Raw genomic sequence first — 24,369 nt, forward strand, 5'->3', positions numbered from 1 at the left:
TGGTGAGCTTGTGCAAATTGTTGCCTCTTTTTCCTATTTCTATGGTACCTTAAAATTGCTTAAATCAAATTGCTTAATTCTTTCCCATTCTGACATTCAGTTTGGAGTTCAGGAGATTGTCTTGACCAGGACCACACCCCTTAATGCATTGAAGCATCTGCCATGTGATTGGTTGATTAGATAATTGCATTAATGAGAATTGAACAGGTGTTCCTAATAATCCTTTAGGTGAGTGTATACTATCAATGTTGATGTAACAGAGAAAAATAAATTAAATAAGTCATATCACTAACAATTATAAACAATATATGACATAAACGAAAATCATATTAAGCCTTGGGCTACTACTGACAAATTAAGTAGGCTATTTTGTGGAGGAGGAGACCAACCCACATTTTTTTGTTTCCGATGCTCATCATTAAATTATGAGACTTTAACCTGGATTTCATAGACAGTCACAAATTGTTGCTTTTTCCTGTCAACAAATGACAGAACCACCATTTCAGCAGGCGTCACCTGGTGGTTAAATGTCGGGGTAATAAATTAAAGGTTATAAGAAAATAAGTGTTAATTCATTAACAACAAACATTGTTTAAGCGACTATGTTCTATATGATCACAGTCATTTTAATCATCCTGTGTGAAAGTAAATGACAGAAAATGAGTGAAAAACGCACCTGATTCTACAGCGAACTGCGCGCTCTCTCTCTCTCTCTCTCTCTCTCTCTCTCTCTCTCTCTCTCTCTCTCTCTCTCTCTCTCTCTCTCTCTCTCTCTCTCTCTCTCTCTCTCTCTCTCTCTCTCTCTCTCTCTCTCTCTCTCTCTCTCTCTCTCATGAGATCTGTATGGATTACTGGGTGTGTAGGGGATTATGGAAGGCATCTCTGTGACTCTTGGCATGGCAGTATCCAGCATTAGTTAAGGCTGATATCTGGATTGGTTTCCTTGCACCTGGCCGCATTATGAGCGTCATACCGCAACAGATTAAAATAAGCGTTTCCTTAAAAATGACTCCGAATAATGGAGCCGTTTACTTTAAAGCGGACGGCACGAGGTTTGGTCAGAGCAGAACCATCAAATTATTAACCGGGACCAAATACAAGATTGACGTGATTGTTAAACCGGGAGCCGTCGAGGCGACGTGAGTAGGCTATTATCTCTTCAGTATGAACGGGTTTCTCCGAACAGTTTTGCATCCAGTCTGCGTTTAAGGCTATAATATAAAGGTCTGAAATAAAATAGGCTAATAAATCATAAATCATCGTCCTGTACATTGCTTGTCGATGTGCTACTGTATGATTATCATATGACGCAGTTCTGTCAGTGCTTCATATATAATATTTGCATGTTGGTATTAAAACGTCCTGCAACCATATACTAGCAGGGAAGGTAAAACATCAAAAAAGCTTTTCTATGAGAAATAATGCTTGAGTTTAATCTGCAGGATTGTGCCTGTATCTCATGCATTGACAGATTACAGTAAAATCCACAGATTAAGATTTCGACCGCGCTGTTTTAATGCAATGTTTTAGGCTCACTGCTCACACAGCCATGGTTTTTGAGACATGTGTTTTTAATTGTTTTATAGCATTGTAGTATTGTTTTGCTACACAAAGTTTTGCACAAAAAAATGGCTTTCTTACTTAATATTTTTTATTTTGTTTTCAGTAGCTATAAATAATCTAAAAATCCTTAAATTAAGATTTATTTTCTTGATGAGCAGAATGATCTAGAAAAATAAGTCTAGTTTTTAGACAAAAAATAATAAACTTTAAGTTAATTAGTGCTTAGAACAAGCAAAAAAAAATCTGCCAATGGAATAAGATACATTTTCTTGAAAAACGTTGACTATTTTCATAATCACTTAATTTAAGAAAATACATTTAAAAATACTAAGTAACAAAGTCATTTTTTGCAGTGTGGGTTAATTTACAAATGTAGATTAAATGCACTTGTAAAAATATACCATGGAAGTCACTTTGGGTTAAAATGTTTTCCAAATGCATACATGTACATTCTTATACCTTTCCTCTGAACTGGCTGCTGTTCACTAAAGATATAGTGTACTTACAATAACGTTATACTATTGTGTGAATGTCTGGTTTCCTCAGATCTATGACTGTTGGTGGGGTGACGTTTCCTCTGGAGCAGCAGTCCAAAGACCCCCAGTCTGTAGTCTACACTGGAATGTATGACACTGGAGGAGTAACACACACCAAAAGTGGGGAGAGACAGCCCGTCCAGGTCAATATACAGGTGAGACTGTAGTTTATAATAAATGCTTTCTTGTTATTTCAGTTAATGTGTATCTCTCAATTACGGAAGCCGAGAGTGGTGTACTATTATTTTGCTTGCTTGTTTTCTGGTGATCACAACTTAATTTCTCATGATTTCGAGCTAACAAAAGTTGTTTCTCCAGATCTCGACTTAATTTTCTCTTGATCTGGAGATAACAAAATTGTATTTTTGTGATGTGATTAAAGCTTATGTGTACTTGTTATAACGTGTTGTTTTGTTTGTAGACAGCAAACGCATATTCTGCCAAATTAGCATGGGTAAACTTTCACAAACATCACTTTATTTATTAAGTTTATCATCAATAATTAGCTACGCTTTTGGTGACACCAATGCACCAGCAGTCCACTTTAAAATACACAAAATATTATGGACAGGAAATTATGTTATGAGATTTTGATTATGTAACCCACCTTAAAGTTTGGTTACTAAGACCATAACTTTAGTATTAGATTGCTCAATAACTATATAAATATATACATATTAATACACAGAATAAATATAAATATAGCAAGAACAAAAAGCTGTTTACATTATATGTTTTTATTTTTCATTTTCTTTTGGTCTGCTTAAAGTGTTTAATAAAAGACTTTAAATTTGGTATAGTCAACTTCAAGGTGACTGGTTTGTTTTTGAATATATTTGAAAAGACTGTTACTTTGGTGCAGTTATCTCCTAGGTGACGGGTTTGTTTGTCATTCTGGAGACTCCACTTGAATTGTAATGAGACGTTATTAATAACCCTTTTAAGAAATATGATACTTTTGTAATATAATCTAACTACTTTTCTAAATCTGAATCATCTTACCATTCCTTGTACATATTTTGTCTACATATTGTTGAGGCTAGAAGACTTCTGTTGTTTTATCCCAAACTCCGATTGCTTTTTTTTATTGAGCTGGAACACTGAGCTGGAACACTGGATGGCGAGTCAATCCCATTGGATTTCGATTGAACTGGTTTTCCTTTTCACACTGGACAACCAAACCCCTTGAACTCTACCCTTGTATCAACCTGTGTTCCTTGGACACAGATAAGCCTTCACACATACACTGACATATACACCTTACATACCCGGGTACAGGACTTCTTTTCTTTTAATCATTTTATTGGAAAGCTTTTATTTGAAACTTTGGGAAAAGAGCTCTTATTTATTTATTTTATTATTTGTTTATGTGTATTTATTATTATTATATATTCCTCAATATTTAACTGTGGTTCTCTCTTTTGTGATCAGAATGAAATATTTTAAATAATTTATTGTTTTAATAAAATTACTGGATTTTTCTTCCACTCTTACACATTGTCCTTGTCAATTTACTCCCCCCTCAATGCTGAACCTAGAACTGGCCTAAACCAAATCATAAACTACAGAGGCACCTCCTTTTTTTTTAAAGCAATACATTTTTATTCTACACTGTAAAAAAATTCCGTAGAAATTGCAGCTGGGTTGCCGGTAATTTACCGTAGATTTACATTTATGTTATTTACTGGCAAGAGTTTGTTCAAAGTTAAATGAACATTTAACATTTACAAGTCTTTGTCTTTACAGAGTAAAACTAAAAAAACAGCATCAAGTAAAACATTCTGGGAAACAAAATCTGAAGCAAAAAACAGAAAAAGGTTGATGATGATTTCTGGTTCCCAGAATGCTGTGCATGAGGCTGTTATTGTATAGTTTTATTCTGTAAAGATAAAGACTTGTTAATATTTAACATTTATTTAACTTTGAACAAACTCGTTCCAGTAAATAACATAAATGTAAATCTACGGTAAATTACCGGCAACCCAGCTGCAATACCATTGAAATTTCTACGGAATTTTTTTACAGTGTAGTTAAGTAGAGCAGAGAGGTGCTACATAAATCTTGGCGAGCCAGACAGTGTTCCAGCTCAGTGTTCCAGCTCAATAAAAAAAACCAATCGGAGTTTGGGATAAAACAACAGAAGTCTTCTATATGGAATGAATTTCCCGCCTAATGTATTGAGGTCATGGATTAAAAAATAATATGCATGAATAAAATAATAATAAGCGCAAATCAGAACTTTAAACAGATTTAAGGTTATATTGCACAAAACTGAAAAACGAATGCAAAGTTATCCAAATTGCATACAAAATGACGTTTTATTTGTTTATATTTTTCATTTTTTTCTTCTCTCTAATATATTCTGCTCATATTTATTTGTTTTGTATGCTTGTGCTGTTTTTCCCTTGCTCTTATTTCCACACTCTGCGCTTGCATTTCCAAAAGTTGCAGTTAGAGTTTCATGCAAATCAGGGCAGACTTTAAGTGTCGCCATTGGTCCGCTAGTTTTAGATTGACAGCTCCTCCTCTAGCCAATCAGTCGAAGAGACGGTGTTGACGTCACTTCGGTGCGACTCACAGCAGGCGATCGTGATTCGTGCAGGTGAAGATGGATAATCGTCAGATGGGCTTTGATAATTTCAGATAACTTTTTGTATATTCACAGGTAGTGAAGTATGCATGTACAGTTTCTTTAAATATAATTATTGGCATTTATAGAGTCCGTTTTGAGCTTATTTAAACTTAGCGGATAGCGTATTTACCTCAAAGTTTACTTCAGTAATATTACCTTTATTTAAGTAGTACAGTTTGCATATCAATCCTGCTTCTTTATATGTTTATTTATGAGTTTATGCTGTTATGTGAAGTCATGAGAGATATATTTATTGTAATACGAGACATTAAATGCCGTTATATGAATACTTTTGCTTTTAATGTGCTCATTATACACTCACAGTGGCATTTTTGTGCTGGATTTAAATGCATGTTTATATATTTGTTTTTACGTTTATATTGCAAACGTTTTGGCACAATATTACGTGGTCTTATTGCAACAGGTCCTATAAAACTGTACACTGTACAAGTGCCTTCCCGTGTACGGTTTGAAACACATGTAGCCTTTCTACAACCCTGCCTGTCACCTAATAATCTTAATATATGTGGAGATAAATAAACCTTTGCACTAAATCTGGCTACTTTGATCCATTTCTGTGTTCTGGCTCTGACCAAGAGACATGCTGGAGATTTTAAACATCTTTAAACCAATCTCCTTATGTCCAATATTTAAAGTATATTATGTGTATCTATGTATTCACACACGTCATATGCAAGAAAGTAATGCAGTGTTTTTAAACTTATTTGCATTGTATGCTTTCAGAATATGAATATTGGCTCAATAAAGGACTATTAATGGAAATTCACAATTCAGAGATTGTTGGCAGATATATTTAGTTTCATTTTGTGCAGCTTGCTGGATACTTTGGAGCTTAAAGCACCAGTTTATAATTTATGTAAATTTAGCATACAGTTATTTTAACTTGTGTCATTTAACTCGGTTATGCAGTTCATCTATAGCTAGCACAGATAATAAACAAAGCTTTTTCTGTATTGTTGAGTTGTAATATTTATTATTTATTTGTATTAATACAAATAATGTAATGCCCGAGTAAACACAATGGGTCTGAAAATAAAACAAAAGCAATTGGTTTGAAAATGCTTTATTTCTTATCAATATTGGGAAATCCCCTACAGTAAACACAAAGCTTTCTTTTATAACATGTTATAACTACTGTGCATTTATTCAAAATAAAAACCTGAAGCACCACACTGATATTCAGGCCGTTTGCTATTATTATTTTTTTTTGTCAAGATCGTTCAGATGTACAACTTGGCTGAAGTCTACCAATGGTAATTTCATAAATGTATTTGTCCTAAAAAGCAGACAGCCATCTATGAAAGGTCTGAATGCCTATGATATCGTAATATTTTTAGTTTTATACTGTATACGTTTGCACATAACTTAACTATTATCACTTTATCATTATAGTGTACTGAGCATAGAATGTGTAAAGCCAATGTATGTAATTCATTTTAGCCTTAAACTGCAAAGACTCACTCCACCGCCTAAACCTAAACTAGCTAAAAGTATTCGTGTTAACGGACTTTCATTTACTTGGATGACACATTATCTTAAAGAACTGACAAAGAGTACTCACAACAGACATAAGTGTATTTCTGTCAAACACTAACAATATTTTGTTTAATGATATTTAATTGTCTAATATTTGCCAGCTGACGGTTATCCATCCTCTCCTGCACGACTATGCAGCCGGGAGTCGCACTGGAGTGACGTCAACTTCCTCTTCAACTGATTGGCTAAAGGAGCTGTCAATCTGCAACTAGCGGACCAATGGTGACGCTTAAGTCCGCCCTGATTTGCATGAAACTCTAACGGCAACTTTTGGAAAAGCAAGCGCAGAGTGTGAAAATAACAGCGAGAGAAAAAACAGCACAAGCATACAAAACAAATAAATATGAGCAGAAAATATTAGAGAGAAGAAATAAAGGAGTAATATAAACAAAGAAAATGCCATTTTGTATGCAATTTGGATAACTTTGCATTCGTTTTTCAGTTTTGTGCATTTTAATTTTAATTCTGTTTAAAGATCAAATTTGCGCGTATTATTTTTTCATTCACGCATATTATTTTTTGATCCGTGACCTCAATACATTAGGCGGGAAATTTATTCCATACTTCTAGCCTCAACAATATGTAGACAAAATATGTATGAGGAATGGTAAGATGATTCAGATTTAGAAAAGTAGTTAGATTATATTACAAAAGTATCATATTTCTTAAAAGGGTTATTAATAACGTCTAATTACAATTCAAGTGGAGTCTCCAGAATGACAAACAAACCCGTCACCTAGGAGATAACTGCACCAAAATAACAGTCTTTTCAAATATATTCAAAAACAAACCAGTCACCTTGAAGTTGACTATACCAAATTTAAAGTCTTTTATTAAACACTTTAAGCAGACCAAAAGAAAATGAAAAATAAAAACATATAATGTAAACAGCTTTTTGTTCTTGCTATATTTATTCTGTGTATTAATATGTATATATTTATATAGTTATTGAGCAATCTAATACTAAAGTTATGGTCTTAGTAACCAAACTTTAAGGTGGGTTACACCGCCGAGTGAGTAATGGTGCTCATGGAGGGAGTGCTGCCCTTGTTCTGCAGGTGTCCAATGAACCAGGGAACCGCTACAACATCCAGCTGATCAATGCATTGATGTTGCATGTGGGCACCCAGGCCATCGCCCACATCCACAACAAGGGCAGCACTCCCTCCATGAGCACCATTACTCACTCGGCGGTGTAACCCACCTTAAAGTTTGGTAGACAATATGAAAAACATGGGCCATCTTGGGATTGAGCGCACTTTGGACCTGGTGAGATCAAGGTTTTACTGGCCGAAAATGGCAGCGGATGTCGAGAGGAAGATAATGTCCTGTGGCAGATGCGTTAGAAGGAAATCTCAGCCAGACAAGGCAGCACCCCTCGTCAACATCCAGACCACTAGACCAATGGAGTTGGTCTGTATGGATTTTCTGTCCCTGGAACCTGACCGCAACACCAAAGACATCCACTGACCATTACACCAAGTATGCAGTTGCAATTCCAACAAAAGATCAGAAAGCCTGCACTGTGGCACGGTGTCTGTGGGAGCAATTCTTTGTCCACTATGGATTTCCTGAGAGGCTCCATAGTGACCAGGGACGGGACTTTGAGTCACACACCATTAAAGAGCTCTGTGCCATTACCGGGATCAGGAAAGTTAGAACAAGTCCTTACCACCCACAAGGAAACCCAGTTGAGCGGTACAACCGCACCCTTCTGAGTATGCTGGGAACATTAAAAGATAAAGAGAAGAGCAGATGGCGTGATTTTGTAAAACCCCTCACTCACGCCTACAACTGCACTAAGAACGAAGTCACCGGTTTCTCCCCTTATGAGCTCATGTTCGGCAGACAGCCCCGTCTTCCGATCGACATTGCCTTTAGACTGCCAGTTAGAGGCATACAATCTACCTCCCACTCTCAATATGTAAGAAAGCTCAAGTCTCACCTCAAGGATAGTTATGAATTGGCCATGAAAAATGCAGAGAAGGTTGCTGTCAGAAACAAGAGACGCTTCGACAAGTCTGTCCGCGCGTCTGCTCTGGCGGAGGGAGACCGTGTCCTTGTTCGACATCTGCGGCTACGGAACAAGCACAAGCTGGCTGACTGGTGGGAATCAAGTGTCTACAAAGTGATCAAGCAAGTGGATGACTTACCAGTCTATGTTGATCAACCTGAGGGAGAAGATGGTCCAACACGCACTCTCCACATAGACCTGCTGCTGCCTTGTGGAGTGTTGACTGATGAGTAGATTCTAGAGCAACCTGAGAAGGGAACGACACGACGATCACGAACAAGGAACAACCCTGTTCAACAGTCAGAAAGTGAAGCTTCAGACCCTGAGAGTGATGACTCGTCCTGCTCAGAAAGTTCCCCAACTCTCTATGAGAAAAGATTCTCCAGAGTCTACAAGATTCCCAAGTGCCACCATGAATCCCCAGCTGTTCACCCAGTGGGACCTGACAAGCATGAGGGAAAGTTACCTGTGAAATCCATGGAAGAAGGTCCTGTAGACACTTTTACTGCTGAAGGTCCCGTTAATGCTGCTGATGTTGAAAGTCTTGCGGCCAATGCTGAGGGTCCTGTCCGTAGTGCTGCTGCTACTGGAAGCCTTGTTGCTGCTGAGGAAGTTGAAAAAGCAGCAATCAGTGAGAATGACTTACCTGAGCCTGTGGATGACTGTTGGAGAGAGGAAAAAGAGTCTTGAGAGGAAAAAGAGTCTCAAGATGATCCTCTCTTTGGGAACTTGGAGCCCTCAGATGTATCTGAACTCCATGAAGTGCCAGATGATGAAGTGCCTCCTGAAGATCCTCCTACTAGGAGATCTGAGAGAATGCGGAGAGCTCCCAGCCGTTTTCAGTATTCCCTGCTTGGGAACCCCCGTATATCTTTTGCCCACACCATATTAGATGGTTTTGATAGGGCCATGGTCTCTTTTAATGAGCTAGACAATCACTCACCCCTGAGGATATAGCTTTCAGAAAATTTGACTTGTAGACACCCATGAAGGGACTCAGGGTGATTTGGGGGGGAGGGTGTAACCCACCTTAAAGTTTGGTTACTAAGACCATAACTTTAGTATTAGATTGCTCAATAACTATATAAATATATACATATTAATACCCAGAATAAATATAAATATAGCAAGAACAAAAAGCTGTTTACATTATATGTTTTTATTTTTCATTTTCTTTTGGTCTGCTTAAAGTGTTTAATAAAAGACTTTAAATTTGGTATAGTCAACTTCAAGGTGACTGGTTTGTTTTTGAATATATTTGAAAAGACTGTTACTTTGGTGCAGTTATCTCCTAGGTGACGGGTTTGTTTGTCATTCTGGAGACTCCACTTGAATTGTAATTAGACGTTATTAATAACCCTTTTAAGAAATATGATACTTTTGTAATATAATCTAACTACTTTTCTAAATCTGAATCATCTTACCATTCCTCGTACATATTTTGTCTACATATTGTTGAGGCTAGAAGACTTCTGTTGTTTTATCCCAAACTCCGATTGCTTTTTTTTATTGAGCTGGAACACTGAGCTGGAACACTGGATGGCGAGTCAATCCCATTGGATTTCGATTGAACTGGTTTTCCTTTTCACACTGGACAACCAAACCCCTTGAACTCTACCCTTGTATCAACCTGTGTTCCTTGGACACAGATAAGCCTTCACACAAGTAGAGCAGAGAGGTGCTACATAAATGTCAGGATAATGAGAATTTTCTCATGATCTTGGGATAACAAAAGATAAGTCGTGATCACGAGAAAAACACTTTTTGTAATCCAGAGATCATGAGAAAACAACCAATGTGTTATGTTGAGATTACGAGAAATTAAGTCGTGATCATTAGTAAACAATCAAGCAAAAATAACAGCACATGGCCTTGCTCAGCTTCTGTACTCAATTGATATGATGCAGATCTAATTTTTATCAGATTATGTCTCTTTTCCAAAATCCAAAAAGCTTATACAACCCCAAAACAGAAAAAGTTGGGACACTGTAGAAATTGTGAGTAAAAAAGGAATGGAATAATTTACAAATCTCATAAGCTTATATTTTATTCACAGTAGAATATAGATAACATATCAAATGTTGAAAGTAAGATATTTTGAAATGTCATGCCAAATATTGGCACATTTTGGATCTCATGAGAGCTACACATTCCAAAAAAAGTTGGGACAGGTAGCAATAAGAGGCCAGAAAATTTTAATGTACATATAAGGAACAGTTGAAAGACCAATTTGCAACTTATTAGGTCAATTGGCAACATGATTGGGTATAAAAAGAGCCTCTCAGAATGGCAGTGTCTCTCAGAGGTCAAGATGGGCAGAGAATCACCAATTCCCCCAATGCTGCAGCGAAAAATAGTTTTCTGAGCTTCTCAGAGAAAAAATGCAATGAGATTGAAGTTATCATCATCTACAGTGCATAATATCATCCAAAGATTCAGAGAATCTGGAACAATCTCTGTGCGTAAGGGTCAAGACCGGAAAACCATACCGGATGCCTGTGATCTTCGGGCTCTTAGATGGCACTGCATCACATACAGGAATGCTACTGTGATGGAAATCACAACATGGGCTCTGGAATACTTCCAGAACACATTGTCAGTGAACACAATCCACCGTGTCATTCGCTGTTGCCAGCTAAAACTCTGTAGGTCAAAAAAGAAGCCATATCTAAACATGACCCAGAAGCACAGGCGTTTTCGTTGGGCAAGGCTCATTTAAAATGGACTTTGGCAAAGTGGAAAACTGTTCTGTGGTCCAACGAATCAAAATTTGAAGTTCTTTTTGAAAAACTGGGATGCCATTTCATCCGGACTAAAGAGGACAATGACAACCCAAGTTGTTATTAGCGCTCATTTTAGAAGCCTGCATCTCTGATGGTTTGGAGTTGCATGAGTGCGTGTGGCATGGTCAGCTTACACATCTGGAAAGGCACAATCAATGCTGAAAGGTTTATCCAAGTTCTAGATACATATGATCCCATTCAGACGTCGTCTCTTTCAGGGAAGACCTTGCATTTTCCAACATGACAATGCCAGACCACATAGTGCATCAATTACAACATCAAGACTGCATAGAAGAAGGATCTGAGTACTGAAATGGCCAGCCTGCAGTCCAGATCTTTCACCCAAAGAAAAGATTTGGTGCATCATAAAGCGAAAGATGCGACAAAGAAGACCTAAGACAGTTGAGCAACTAGAAGTCTGTATTAGACAAGAATAGGACAACATTCCCATTCCTAAACATTGGTCCTCCTCCAGCTGTTCCTTTATATGCACATTTAACTTTTCTGGCCTCTTATTGCTACCTGTCCCAACTTTTTTTGGAATGTGTAGCTCTCATGAAATCCAAAATGAGCCAATATTTGGCATGACATTTCAAAATATCTTACTTTCAACATTTGATATGTTATCTATATTCTACTGTGAATAAAATACAAGTTTATGAGATTTGTAAATTATTCCATTCCTTTTTTACTCACAATTTCTACAGTGTCCCAACTTTTTCTGTTTTGGGGTTGTAGTATTTATTAGTATTTTTAGTATAAAGTATAAAACGGGTAACAGTATTATTTATGTACAGTGAGGAAAATACGTATTTGAACACCCTGCTATTTTGCTAGTTCTCCCACTTAGAAATCATGGGGGGGGGGTTGAAATTGTCATCGTAGGTGCATGTCCACTGTGAGAGAAATAATCTAAAAAAAATCCAGAAATCACAATGTATAATTTTTATGATACAGCTGCAAATAAGTATTTGAACACCTGAGAAAACCAATGTTAATATTTGATACAGTAGCCTTTGTTTGCAATTACAGAGGTCAAACGTTTCCTGTAGTTTTTCACCAGGTTTGCACACACTGCAGGAGGGATTCTGGCCCACTCCTCCACACAGATCTTCTCTAGATCAGTCAGGTTTCTGGCCTGTCACTGAGAAACATGGCGTTTGAGCTCCCTCCAAAGATTCTCTATTGGGTTTAGGTCTGGAGACTGGCTAGGCCACGCCAGAACCTTGATATGCTTCTTACAGAGCCACTCCTTGGTTATCCTGGCTGTGTCATTGTCATGTTGGAAGACCCAGCCTCAACCCATCTTTAATGCTCTTACTGAGGGAAGGAGGTTGTTTCCCAAAATCTTGCAATACATGGCCCCGGTCATCCTCTCCTTAATACAGTGCAGTCGCCCTGTCCCATGTGCAGAAAAACACCCCCAAAGCATGATGCTACCACCCTTATGCTTCACAATAGGGATGATGTTCTTTGGATTGTACTCAACAATCTTCTTCCTCCAAACATTTGATCATCCAAATGTTCATTGGCAAACTTAAGACGGGCCTGGACATGTGCTGGTTTAAGCAGGGGAACCTTCCGTGCCATGCATGATTTCAAACCATGATATCTTAGTGTATTTCCAACAGTATCCTTGGAAACAGTGGTCTCAGCTCTTATCAGGTCATTGACCAGCTCCTCTTCTAGTTCTGGGCTGATTTCTCACCTTTCTTAGGATCATTGAGACCCCACGAGGTGAGATCTTGCATGGAGCCCCAGTCCGAGGGAGACTGACAGTCATGTTTAGCTTCTTCATTTTCTAATGATTGCTCTAACAGTGGACCTTTTTTCACCAAGCTGCTTGGCAATTTCACCGTAGCCCTTTCCAGGCTTGTGGAAGTGTACATTTTTGTCTCTAGTGTCTTTGGACAGCACTTTGGTCTTGGCCATGTTAGTAGTTGGATTCTTACTTATTGTATGGGGTGGACAGGTGTCTTTATGCAGATAACAACCTCAAACAGGTCCGTCTAATTTAGGATAATAAATGTAGTGGAGGTGGACATTTTAAAGGCAGACTAACAGGTCTTTGAGGGTCAGATTTCTAGCTGATAGACGGGTGTTCAAATACTTATTTTTAGCTGTATCATACAAATAAATAGTTTAAAAAATCATATATTGTGATTTCTGGATTTTTTGTAGATTATGTCTCTTACAGTGAACATGCACCTACGATGACAATTTCAGAACCCTCCATGATTTCTAAGTGGGAGAACTTGCAAAATAGCAGGGTCTTTAAGCACTTAATTTCCTCACTGTTTTTATGTAGCATTTGAAAGCATCTCATGTGTGCTTCTGATAGAAGATCATTCTTAAAAGCTATTAAATCCTAATATGCACTGTGATGTGGATCTGAATGATCTAACAAAAGAAACTTCTGCATTTTCATTCAGTACTGAAACTCAAAATTACAATTACTTAATTTCTCTAAAACTTTATACAATTAAGATTTTGTAAAGCTAATTCACAGACTTTATACACTCGAGGGTCACAGGTTTCTCATAGTGTAATAGTTTTATACCTGATAAAAGTGTGATTTGTGTGCTTAACAGTTCACTCAGGCCGGCCTTTTTGAGACTGTCTGGCAGGTCAAGTTCTACAACTACAACAAAAGAGACCACTGCCAGTGGGGGAACAGCTTTAACAGTATTGAGTATGAGTGTAAACCAAATGACACGCGCACATTGATGTGGATAAATAAAGAGCTTTTCCTGTAAAAAAAATTACACATCTCCACATGCAATGGTTGTGTGCATCCCAGCATGCGCTGATGACCAACAGATGTCACAACTTGCACATCATTTCTACATTATGTGGTGACACGTGCTTATGTGAAATATTTCTAAACCAAGAATTCTTAGTCATACAGAATTGTAAAACATTGACTGATTATTTCCTATACATAGTATATGCTACAAGTAACACAATGACACTAATATGCAGAAAACAAAAAATGAAGGAAAAAAAAAGGATATTTTTCTAATGTATAATACAGTTTTAGACATATTTTTGGACAGTAATGTTAATTTACATGCCAATGGATCCTGGACGTGTGTGAAACTGGGAAAGAAGACATTTTATTACGGAGCTTACACTAAAAATAGCTGGGTTATTTTTGACTCATAATGTGTAAATATTGGGGAGAACACACAGCTGGGTTAAAATTGATCCAATGCTGGGTTGTTTTAACCCAACTGCTGGGTTATTATACCCAATGGTTGCATAACAACAACCCAACATTGGGTAATTTTTATCCCGGCATGTGTTCTGTCCAGTATTTACCCATTATGGGTCAAAAATAACCCACCTATTTTTCGAGTGTAAAGATGAGCTAGAAACCACCCTACTGAATCAAATCCTTCTTTGTAAAAATACTCAATAAGGACGTATCGGTTGTCATATTTTTATATAAAGTAGCTTTATTGTTGAATTTATAAATGGGAGTTTTTGTTGAATATGTCTTGGATTTGATACAAAATGGTTGCACTTTATGATGTTTCTTGTGGTGTTGTCTGTTGTTTGTCTACCTCTAAAAATCTTGTAAGGATGTTTACTCTAACAGAATTTAGAATAGAAGTTGTTATTCAAGGTAGCAGGTTTACAGTATTTACATGTAGGCTAAATGAAAACACTTCCGATGGTTTTTAATGGTGTTTAGTTATAAATATGCAATAATTGTGTGTAGTCAGTACAGTATAATTGTGTAAGTTAGTACACTTGTGAGCTTTTGTATGTTAGATGTGTTAGTTTTTCCACTGATATTGTATTTTTCCGAATTGCAACATATAATGTATATTAAATCAACTAAATGTGATGTGAAATTTGACCATTTCAGGTTTAATATCATATTAAATCTGGGTTCAAGCACTTCAAATCTGATTTAGTTTCTTTCATAGTTTGTCTGAATATAAGTTATGGCTGAAGTTAGCTGAACACTGATTTTCAGGAACAGAATTTAGAGAACAAAAGGTTTAAAGGAGGGCAATGAAAATGAAAGCACTCAAGTATTACAAGTAAATGTCACTTTACCATGTTCAAAGACTTATTTTAGTCACTATACATGTTGTTAAAGATAAAAATGTGTCACTTTGACCCAAAGGAACAGCCAACACTTACAGACATTTGGACAATATTATTTTATGATATTACCGGAACCTCATCTATTCACTTTATTGTATTTTACTGTCATTGAAGTTTTACGTGTTTCATGGGCACAGGCCCGGAGGCATTAGGGGCAGTGCCCCCTAATCGTATAGTCAAATTTTATTTAAAACAAAATTGATGAGAACTTGATCTCTGCCCTATATGTGAAGGACTCTCGTATTTAACCTCAGGAAAGGAACTACTTTATATCTCTACAACGGTAACTTTAAAAAAAATCTTTAACATTTAAATCAGATAATTTAACACATTATTACATTAAACGTAATAATATAAAACATAATGATATGAATCAAAATTAAATTTGTAGTAAAACAACCCCAAAATAGCCTCCGTAATTCCTAAAGGGAAAGTTCACCCAAAAATGATCTCATCCTCATGTTCAAACCTGTATGAGTTTATTTTTCTGACGAACACAAAGGTTATTTTGATGGTAAATGATGGTAAACACACGGCTGATTGACTTCCATGGTAGGAAAACAAATATTATGTAAGTACTGTGATAAAAAAGTGACTCTCTTAGAGCCCTGACTACAGGCCCCCATCCAGCCAAGGGTCATTACGCCCTTTTACAGGTGTGCTTTAGCCCCCCCAAAATTGTTCCCTGACACTCTAAAAAATTTTGATTTATTTCACAATATGTGCATGAATTTGTGATCACTTTAGTCCCTTTGAAATCTCATATAAAAACGGCCGCCCCATCTTTTAGTCTGGTTTTAGCCTCTTTTCTAAGTTCATTTAGGTTCCGCAGCCAAGGTAGCAGAGCAGAGCGAACATCAAAGGTGAGTACTTTAACTGATGACATCTGCATCTATGTAGTTCATTATTTTTTATTTATTTAATTATTTAGTTTACATATGATGCAGGAGCAATACAAGACGCTTTCCTATCCACATAAAAAATCCCACAGATATACACATATTTTTAATACAGTGGAATACTGCATTCAAGTTAGTATAAAATCCAATCATATTATTAAAAATAATTATCCTCCACTAATTAAAAAAAAAAAAAAAAACGCTCGCTCCTGCATGGCCAGAGAGACCATGGATGAATTTCAAAGTACCTTCCTGCGGGAAGGGGATGCCGCATATAACTCTTGCTCCAGATAAAGAGAAAATGAAGTAGTTTTCATTGCTCAATTCTCCAAGTGCCCAACTTCCTGCACAGTCAAAAGCTCTGATCTTCGAGGGGAACCAGGCCGAAACATACAGATCGGAAGTTCACTTTGGTTTAGGTTCGTCCCCCATAGACTATAATTCAAAAAATAATAAAATAAACAAACAAATAAATAAATAAAAATCGATGCAAGCTCGTACAGCACTCAATCATAGAATATAAAAAGTCTTTACTAGGTAGTGATAACATGGATGGAAAATCATCCCGAGTTTTATTACCCGACTAAAAGTGAGCATGCGCAGTGTCTTGTTAACTCAGCTGCTCATCCCATAGAGAGGAGCAAGCAAATGGGACGATGTAAACAACTTTCCCACTAAAAAAACAGACAAGCACACAGGCACGTTCTGAAACGTGAAAGGCGTAAATCACCTGCAACAATGCAGCGTTATGTTTATTAGCGCTCCTCCGCCGTGCTGTTTTGGACAGTGAGCAGAGACAGAAAATAAGCGTCTGACCGCCCCCTGGTGGAGGAAGGGAAAATGACGAGACTGAGCCGGCACACACAAACGGAGAAGAGACAAGCCAACGCAGAGCACAGAAAGGAAATGCACCAATCGGCGTAAAAGAAGAAAAGCGAGTATGGGAGAAGGGATTCCGGTACAGAAGAAAGGAAACCCAAAAGCTTACAGCACCTGGGCTGCGTTCAGCCCCGACAGAACGTTGCACAACGTTTATTAAACTGAAACGGTGATGCATTGAACACCCTGTTGTGATGACGCAAGAGTTGCAACTACGGTAGCTGAGAGGCCATGTTTTGTGTTCTTTTTTATATGTTTCTGAAGCCTGATGAAATCGTTATAAATGTGTGTTTAATACTGTAAAATACCCTCGATGTTACAGTCACTGACCTTGCCGTCCAGAATGAAAGACAACATTCCAACTTGAACCCATTGAGAGAGCTGTCTCTTTACTATCGCGTGGTTTTATACATCTTGCCGCTGATTGGGCTGACATTTCTGACACACCCACCAAACAAGAGAAAACGCTTCTAAAACCCAAGTAGAGGTAGCTGCAGGCTGGAGCAATGGGCGTGGCAAGAGGTCGGAAAGAAATGGGGCGTGCCACGAGGAATGGGGCGTGCCGTAAGGTCTTTTCAATTGGACGCGAAAAGCTTCCTGATCCGCATAAAAGCGAGCCATAAACTTAATCACTATATATTATGTTGCTTGTTGATGTATGTATATAAACAATTTTATCGTAACACATAGAGCAACACTCACACGCTGTTTGCTGATTCACTCACTTCTTTTACTGCTTTATTCAGTACAGAACTCAGTCTAATATAGAACACTGTTGCCCCCTAATGGCAACTCTTCATATAGCACAACATTTAGCTGCATATATAACACTATACAAAATACATTTCTATGGAATGAATTTCCCGCCTAATGTATTGAGGTCATGGATTAAAAAATAATATGCATGAATAAAATAATAATAAGCGCAAATCAGAACTTTAAACAGATTTAAGGTTATATTGCACAAAACTGAAAAACGAATGCAAAGTTATCCAAATTGCATACAAAATGACGTTTTATTTGTTTATATTTTTCATTTTTTTCTTCTCTCTAATATATTCTGCTCATATTTATTTGTTTTGTATGCTTGTGCTGTTTTTCCCTTGCTCTTATTTCCACACTCTGCGCTTGCATTTCCAAAAGTTGCAGTTAGAGTTTCATGCAAATCAGGGCAGACTGTAAGTGTCCCCATTGGTCCGCTAGTTTTAGATTGACAGCTCCTCCTCTAGCCAATCAGTCGAAGAGACGGTGTTGACGTCACTTCGGTGCGACTCACAGCAGGCGATCGTGATTCGTGCAGGTGAAGATGGATAATCGTCAGATGGGCTTTGATAATTTCAGATAACTTTTTGTATATTCACAGGTAGTGAAGTATGCATGTACAGTTTCTTTAAATATAATTATTGGCATTTATAGAGTCCGTTTTGAGCTTATTTAAACTTAGCGGTTAGCGTATTTACCTCAAAGTTTACTTCAGTAATATTACCTTTATTTAAGTAGTACAGTTTGCATATCAATCCTGCTTCTTTATATGTTTATTTATGAGTTTATGCTGTTATGTGAAGTCATGAGAGATATATTTATTGTAATACGAGACATTAAATGCCGTTATATGAATACTTTTGCTTTTAATGTGCTCATTATACACTCACAGTGGCATTTTTGTGCTGGATTTAAATGCATGTTTATATATTTGTTTTTACGTTTATATTGCAAACGTTTTGGCACAATATTACGTGGTCTTATTGCAACAGGTCCTATAAAACTGTACACTGTACAAGTGCCTTCCCGTGTACGGTTTGAAACACATGTAGCCTTTCTACAACCCTGCCTGTCACCTAATAATCTTAATATATGTGGAGATAAATAAACCTTTGCACTAAATCTGGCTACTTTGATCCATTTCTGTGTTCTGGCTCTGACACACCAAGAGACATGCTGGAGATTTTAAACATCTTTAAACCAATCTCCTTATGTCCAATATTTAAAGTATATTATGTGTATCTATGTATTCACACACGTCATATGCAAGAAAGTAATGCAGTGTTTTTAAACTTATTTGCATTGTATGCTTTCAGAATATGAATATTGGCTCAATAAAGGACTATTAATGGAAATTCACAATTCAGAGATTGTTGGCAGATATATTTAGTTTCATTTTGTGCAGCTTGCTGGATACTTTGGAGCTTAAAGCACCAGTTTATAATTTATGTAAATTTAGCATACAGTTATTTTAACTTGTGTCATTTAACTCGGTTATGCAGTTCATCTATAGCTAGCACAGATAATAAACAAAGCTTTTTCTGTATTGTTGAGTTGTAATATTTATTATTTATTTGTATTAATACAAATAATGTAATGCCCGAGTAAACACAATGGGTCTGAAAATAAAACAAAAGCAATTGGTTTGAAAATGCTTTATTTCTTATCAATATTGGGAAATCCCCTACAGTAAACACAAAGCTTTCTTTTATAACATGTTATAACTACTGTGCATTTATTCAAAATAAAAACCTGAAGCACCACACTGATATTCAGGCCGTTTGCTATTATTATTTTTTTTTTGTCAAGATCGTTCAGATGTACAACTTGGCTGAAGTCTACCAATGGTAATTTCATAAATGTATTTGTCCTAAAAAGCAGACAGCCATCTATGAAAGGTCTGAATGCCTATGATATCGTAATATTTTTAGTTTTATACTGTATACGTTTGCACATAACTTAACTATTATCACTTTATCATTATAGTGTACTGAGCATAGAATGTGTAAAGCCAATGTATGTAATTCATTTTAGCCTTAAACTGCAAAGACTCACTCCACCGCCTAAACCTAAACTAGCTAAAAGTATTCGTGTTAACGGACTTTCATTTACTTGGATGACACATTATCTTAAAGAACTGACAAAGAGTACTCACAACAGACATAAGTGTATTTCTGTCAAACACTAACAATATTTTGTTTAATGATATTTAATTGTCTAATATTTGCCAGCTGACGGTTATCCATCCTCTCCTGCACGACTATGCAGCAGTGTTGCCAGATCTCGCGAGACAAATAAGCAACCAGGCCTGTGAAAACAAGCCTAAAACAAGCGACTTTCTACGCACAAACCCCCCCCCCCCCCCGTCCGTCCGTCCGTCCGTAAGCCTCAAAAAACACAATGATGTTAGTTTATTTTGGTCAAAGCTGTGAGTGATAAGCACGCGAGACGGCAGAACGTTGCTATGGTTATTTATGTCAATCATCACATTTTCGGGAGTGAGTCTTGTTCCGTACAGACATGAAACGAACATGTAGGGGATTCGCTCCAGCATTTACATGCGGTTGTCATTCCCGAAAGTTTGCAGTGTGTACGAGACCATTGAGGAGAACGGGGCTGTATTTGTTATGTTTCTATGTGCTATCATGTTGTACGAGGTCCGCATGGTGTGCACGTATTTCACACTTAACTGATACTCTGCACAGTGCTTTGAGTCGTCCCACACGACAGGTTGAATCCATTCTTTTACTCCTTTCTCTTTCTCCCAGTCTTTTCCCACTTTGTCCCAGGCATTTGTTCCTCCAAAAACTCTCCTACAGTCCAGTCAGTCAACATCAGTCGCAACTCGCGCGCATTAATTTAAAGTTTACATCACTCACTGGTTACGTTTTCCTAGCCAGAAAAAAAACTGATTGCCCTGCTCTGCCTCTGATTGGCTAGTACTCGTTGCCATCTGGGTAAGAGCCAATTAGAAACAGGTGTGGGTGGGAAAAAACTGGGCTGCGTTCAGCCCCGACAAAACGTTGCACAACGTTTATTAAACTGAAACGGTGATGCATTGAACACCCTGTTGTGATGACGCAAGAGTTGCAACTACGGTAGCTGAGAGGCCATTCTTTGTGTTCTTTTTTAAATGTTTCTAAAGCCTGATGAAATCGTTATAAATGTGTGTTTAATACTGTAAAATAACCTCGATGTTACAATCACTGACCTTGCTGTCCAAAATGAAAGACAACATTCCAACTTGAACCCATTGAGAGAGCTGTCTCTTTACTATCGCGTGGTTTTATACATCTTGCCGCTGATTGGGCTGACATTTCTGACACACCCACCAAACAAGAGAAAACGCTTCTAAAACCTGTTGCATTCCGTTGCACACCGTTTCCAGGAAACATGTCGTTCAACCCGGAAACCGTAGCAAAACGTTGCGCACCGGTGTGAGATTGAACATGCCCCAGCTGTCTCCTGTGTGTATGGGGAAAGGGGAGAGACGGAGAGAACAGGCTAGACAAACTCCTACGTTTAAATAACATATAGAAAATATCTGATTGACAACTTATTATGGAGCTGGGATCAAGCCCAAAATAAGCAACTACACTTTGGAAACAAGCCCAAAATAACGCGACACGCGACTACTAATATTTGTAAGCGACTTTACAAAAAAGCAAGCCCAAAGTCGCTTATAATAAGCGGACTTGGCAACACTGCTATGCAGCCGGGAGTCGCACTGGAGTGACGTCAACTTCCTCTTCAACTGATTGGCTAAAGGAGCTGTCAATCTGCAACTAGCGGACCAATGGTGACGCTTAAGTCCGCCCTGATTTGCATGAAACTCTAACGGCAACTTTTGGAAAAGCAAGCGCAGAGTGTGAAAATAACAGCGAGAGAAAAAACAGCACAAGCATACAAAACAAATAAATATGAGCAGAAAATATTAGAGAGAAGAAATAAAGGAGTAATATAAACAAAGAAAATGCCATTTTGTATGCAATTTGGATAACTTTGCATTCGTTTTTCAGTTTTGTGCATTTTAATTTTAATTCTGTTTAAAGATCAAATTTGCGCGTATTATTTTTTCATTCACGCATATTATTTTTTGATCCGTGACCTCAATACATTAGGCGGGAAATTTATTCCATACATTTCTTTCACTGTTAAAATAACAATAATGATATTGAGAATTCATTCAAAAGTACGTTACCTTCGACACCTTCTGTATGGCGCGGGTTACATGACGTCATCACCACCGCAACTTTTTCAGGATCAATCATTAAAAACATTCGTAATGTTTGTGATAAATGCACTTTTTGTAAAACATCAATTAAAGATATTAAACATTTATTTTTGTATTGCCCTTTTTCTATTTCATTTTGGACTGACTTCAAAATAGATATTCCCTTAAATAGAAATTCCCAGTATTAGAATTTAGAACCTCATGACATTTTACTTTGTTTCCAAAACCCATATTTTTCTGGAAAAAAATTATATAATTAAATTATTTTGTCGACGTTTTATATGCATAATACACAAATAAAAGAAACCCTCCTATATTACCTTTTATAATCCTCGCAGTATACTTTGAAACCCGTTCAACCATGAGATCACAAAACAAAAAGTTTTTGAAAATATCTATAAATACTTTGATTCATAAACTTTTATTTTTGTATTAATTTGTATTTTTCATTTTATACTTGTTATTCTCCGATTTACACATTTAGAGCTGTATTTGCAATGCTTTGTATTCATCGTTTTTTATTGCACTATACTTGAAATGTCTGTATTTGAACTAAATAATAAAATAAAAAAAATCATTAAAAACAAATTATTATTTTAAAGATAAAAATGTCTCTAAAAGTAATGTTATTTTTATAAAAATGGTACAGCAAATGTTTTGGCTGTATAAAGGCATATACGTGTTTGATCAAACACTCACCATATAATTATTAAATGAAGTAAAAGTAAAAACGATTTAATAAACTTCTTTTTAGTGACATTAATCAATTAAGCAAAACAAACACCATTTTATCCAAAAAACATTTATTCAGTCATTTTTACAAATTTTTTTTTGAAACGTCAATTGAAGTTGTCATCAAAGGCTTGTGTTCTTGTGTTCAAAACTCATTCCTTCGAACAGAAGCCATCAAACTCTCTATCTAAATAGAACGCACAGTGACCCCCTTCATGGCGAACCGCACGAAGTCTGTGGCTTTGCAAATGGCTTTGTATCTTGCGATATTCACGATAGGTCTAACAACATTGAGAGCACAGAACGGACATCGACATAAATCGCCGACTCGGATGTCTTCGATGCAAATGCTGTCATTAATTTTTCTCACTGTAACATGTATCTGTCAACAACAATTAAATAATCCCCGAAGCTGAAAAGACGTCAAGCAAAGAGACCATCAAATTATATCGCACATGTATTATATCCATCTTCTTTTTTCCATCAAAAGAAAATTACGATTTATTTTTAGCTAAAGGAAATGACGTTAAATTATGGTTACGGCTGATTGGCCAACGCAGTTGCCAGGAGGAAGCTCCTTTGACCAATGAGAAACCTCTTACCACGCCCCATACCTCCTGCCACGCCCCTACCTCTTGCCACGCCCATTGCTCCAAGCTGCAGCTACCCCTGTCTCCTAAAACCTGTTGGATTCCGTTGCAGACCGTTTCAAGGAACATGTCGTTCAACCCGGAAACCGTAGCAAAACGTTGCGCACCGGTGTGAGATTGAACATGCCCCAGAGCTCGGCGCTCAACGGACCAATCATTGAGCGAGGATTAGAAAACGTCATCTAATTTATTTTTTAATAATTTATTTATTTTTATTTTACTGGTAAGTTAAATATTCACATTTGGAGTCGGTGTCAGTGAGGAGCGATTCGATTGTGTTTCTTTACTCACAGGTTTGTTGTATTTGTGTGCTAAGTAGGGCTGTGACGGTCATTATATAACCGTGAGACCGACGGTTATAGTTGAACACCGTCATTAGAACTCTATAACCGACAAAACCGTGTTATTAAAATATTTAAAAAAACATTATTATCATAAAGAATTTTTAAATACTATTTAAAACAATTGTTAACAGTCTGTGTTATACGCCCCACCATGTTCTCACGCAGTGAAAAATACAGAGCGGAGCAGACACTGACAACACGCTGACATACAGGACAGACCAGGTTACTTTTGAGATTAAACATATTAAACAAAGTCTCACCTTTCAAATCATCTCTTCCTTCTAGTTAATTTATAGCATCAAATAAACATGAATGACCATAAGAAGGAATGTTGTTTTAACCGCGGAAAGGCGTCAGTACACTCCTCTTTTCAAGTTCAAATCCTCCCATTCTAATCTACTAACTCTCCTGAAAGCAGATTCACTGCTTGTCTTGCTGTTAATTTTAAATAAACGTAGAGTAAGTAGCTAATCAGTGTCTTGTTTATTCAAACGCCGGTTTACTTCGCAAGTGTGAGCACTGAACAGCGCGTACTGTATGTGGAGTGCGTTTGCCGCGCGTGGCCATTGTCGGCTGTGTTTGCAGCGCATACTGTGCAGTTTAATAACAGTATAAAAATCTCAAGTTCATATTACTTTACTTTACATGCATTTATGAGCAAAACC

General features: G+C 37.1%; 1 protein-coding gene across 1 annotated transcript; it reads left to right on the forward strand.

Annotated features, from left to right (window-relative positions):
- The first annotated feature begins 835 nt into the window (after positions 1-835).
- cnrip1b (cannabinoid receptor interacting protein 1b) lies at positions 836-14,963 on the forward strand. Its single transcript, XM_065248126.2, has 3 exons — positions 836-1,139; positions 2,110-2,254; positions 13,677-14,963. The coding sequence occupies exons 1-3, from the start codon at positions 961-963 to the stop codon at positions 13,839-13,841; spliced, it is 489 nt and encodes a 162-aa protein (XP_065104198.2). The 5' UTR covers positions 836-960; the 3' UTR covers positions 13,842-14,963.
- The last annotated feature ends 9,406 nt before the right edge of the window (positions 14,964-24,369 follow it).

This window comes from Paramisgurnus dabryanus, chromosome 20 (assembly GCF_030506205.2).
Source record: "Paramisgurnus dabryanus chromosome 20, PD_genome_1.1, whole genome shotgun sequence".
Taxonomy (NCBI): Eukaryota; Metazoa; Chordata; class Actinopteri; order Cypriniformes; family Cobitidae; genus Paramisgurnus; species Paramisgurnus dabryanus.

Coding starts and splice junctions, on each gene's coding strand:
- cnrip1b (XM_065248126.2), top strand. CDS start 961: ATGAGCGTCATACCGCAACAGATTAAAATAAGCGTTTCCTTAAAAATG. Junction 1,140..2,109: donor CCGGGAGCCGTCGAGGCGAC/GTGAGTAGGCTA, acceptor TGGTTTCCTCAG/ATCTATGACTGTTGGTGGGG. Junction 2,255..13,676: donor CCGTCCAGGTCAATATACAG/GTGAGACTGTAG, acceptor TGTGCTTAACAG/TTCACTCAGGCCGGCCTTTT.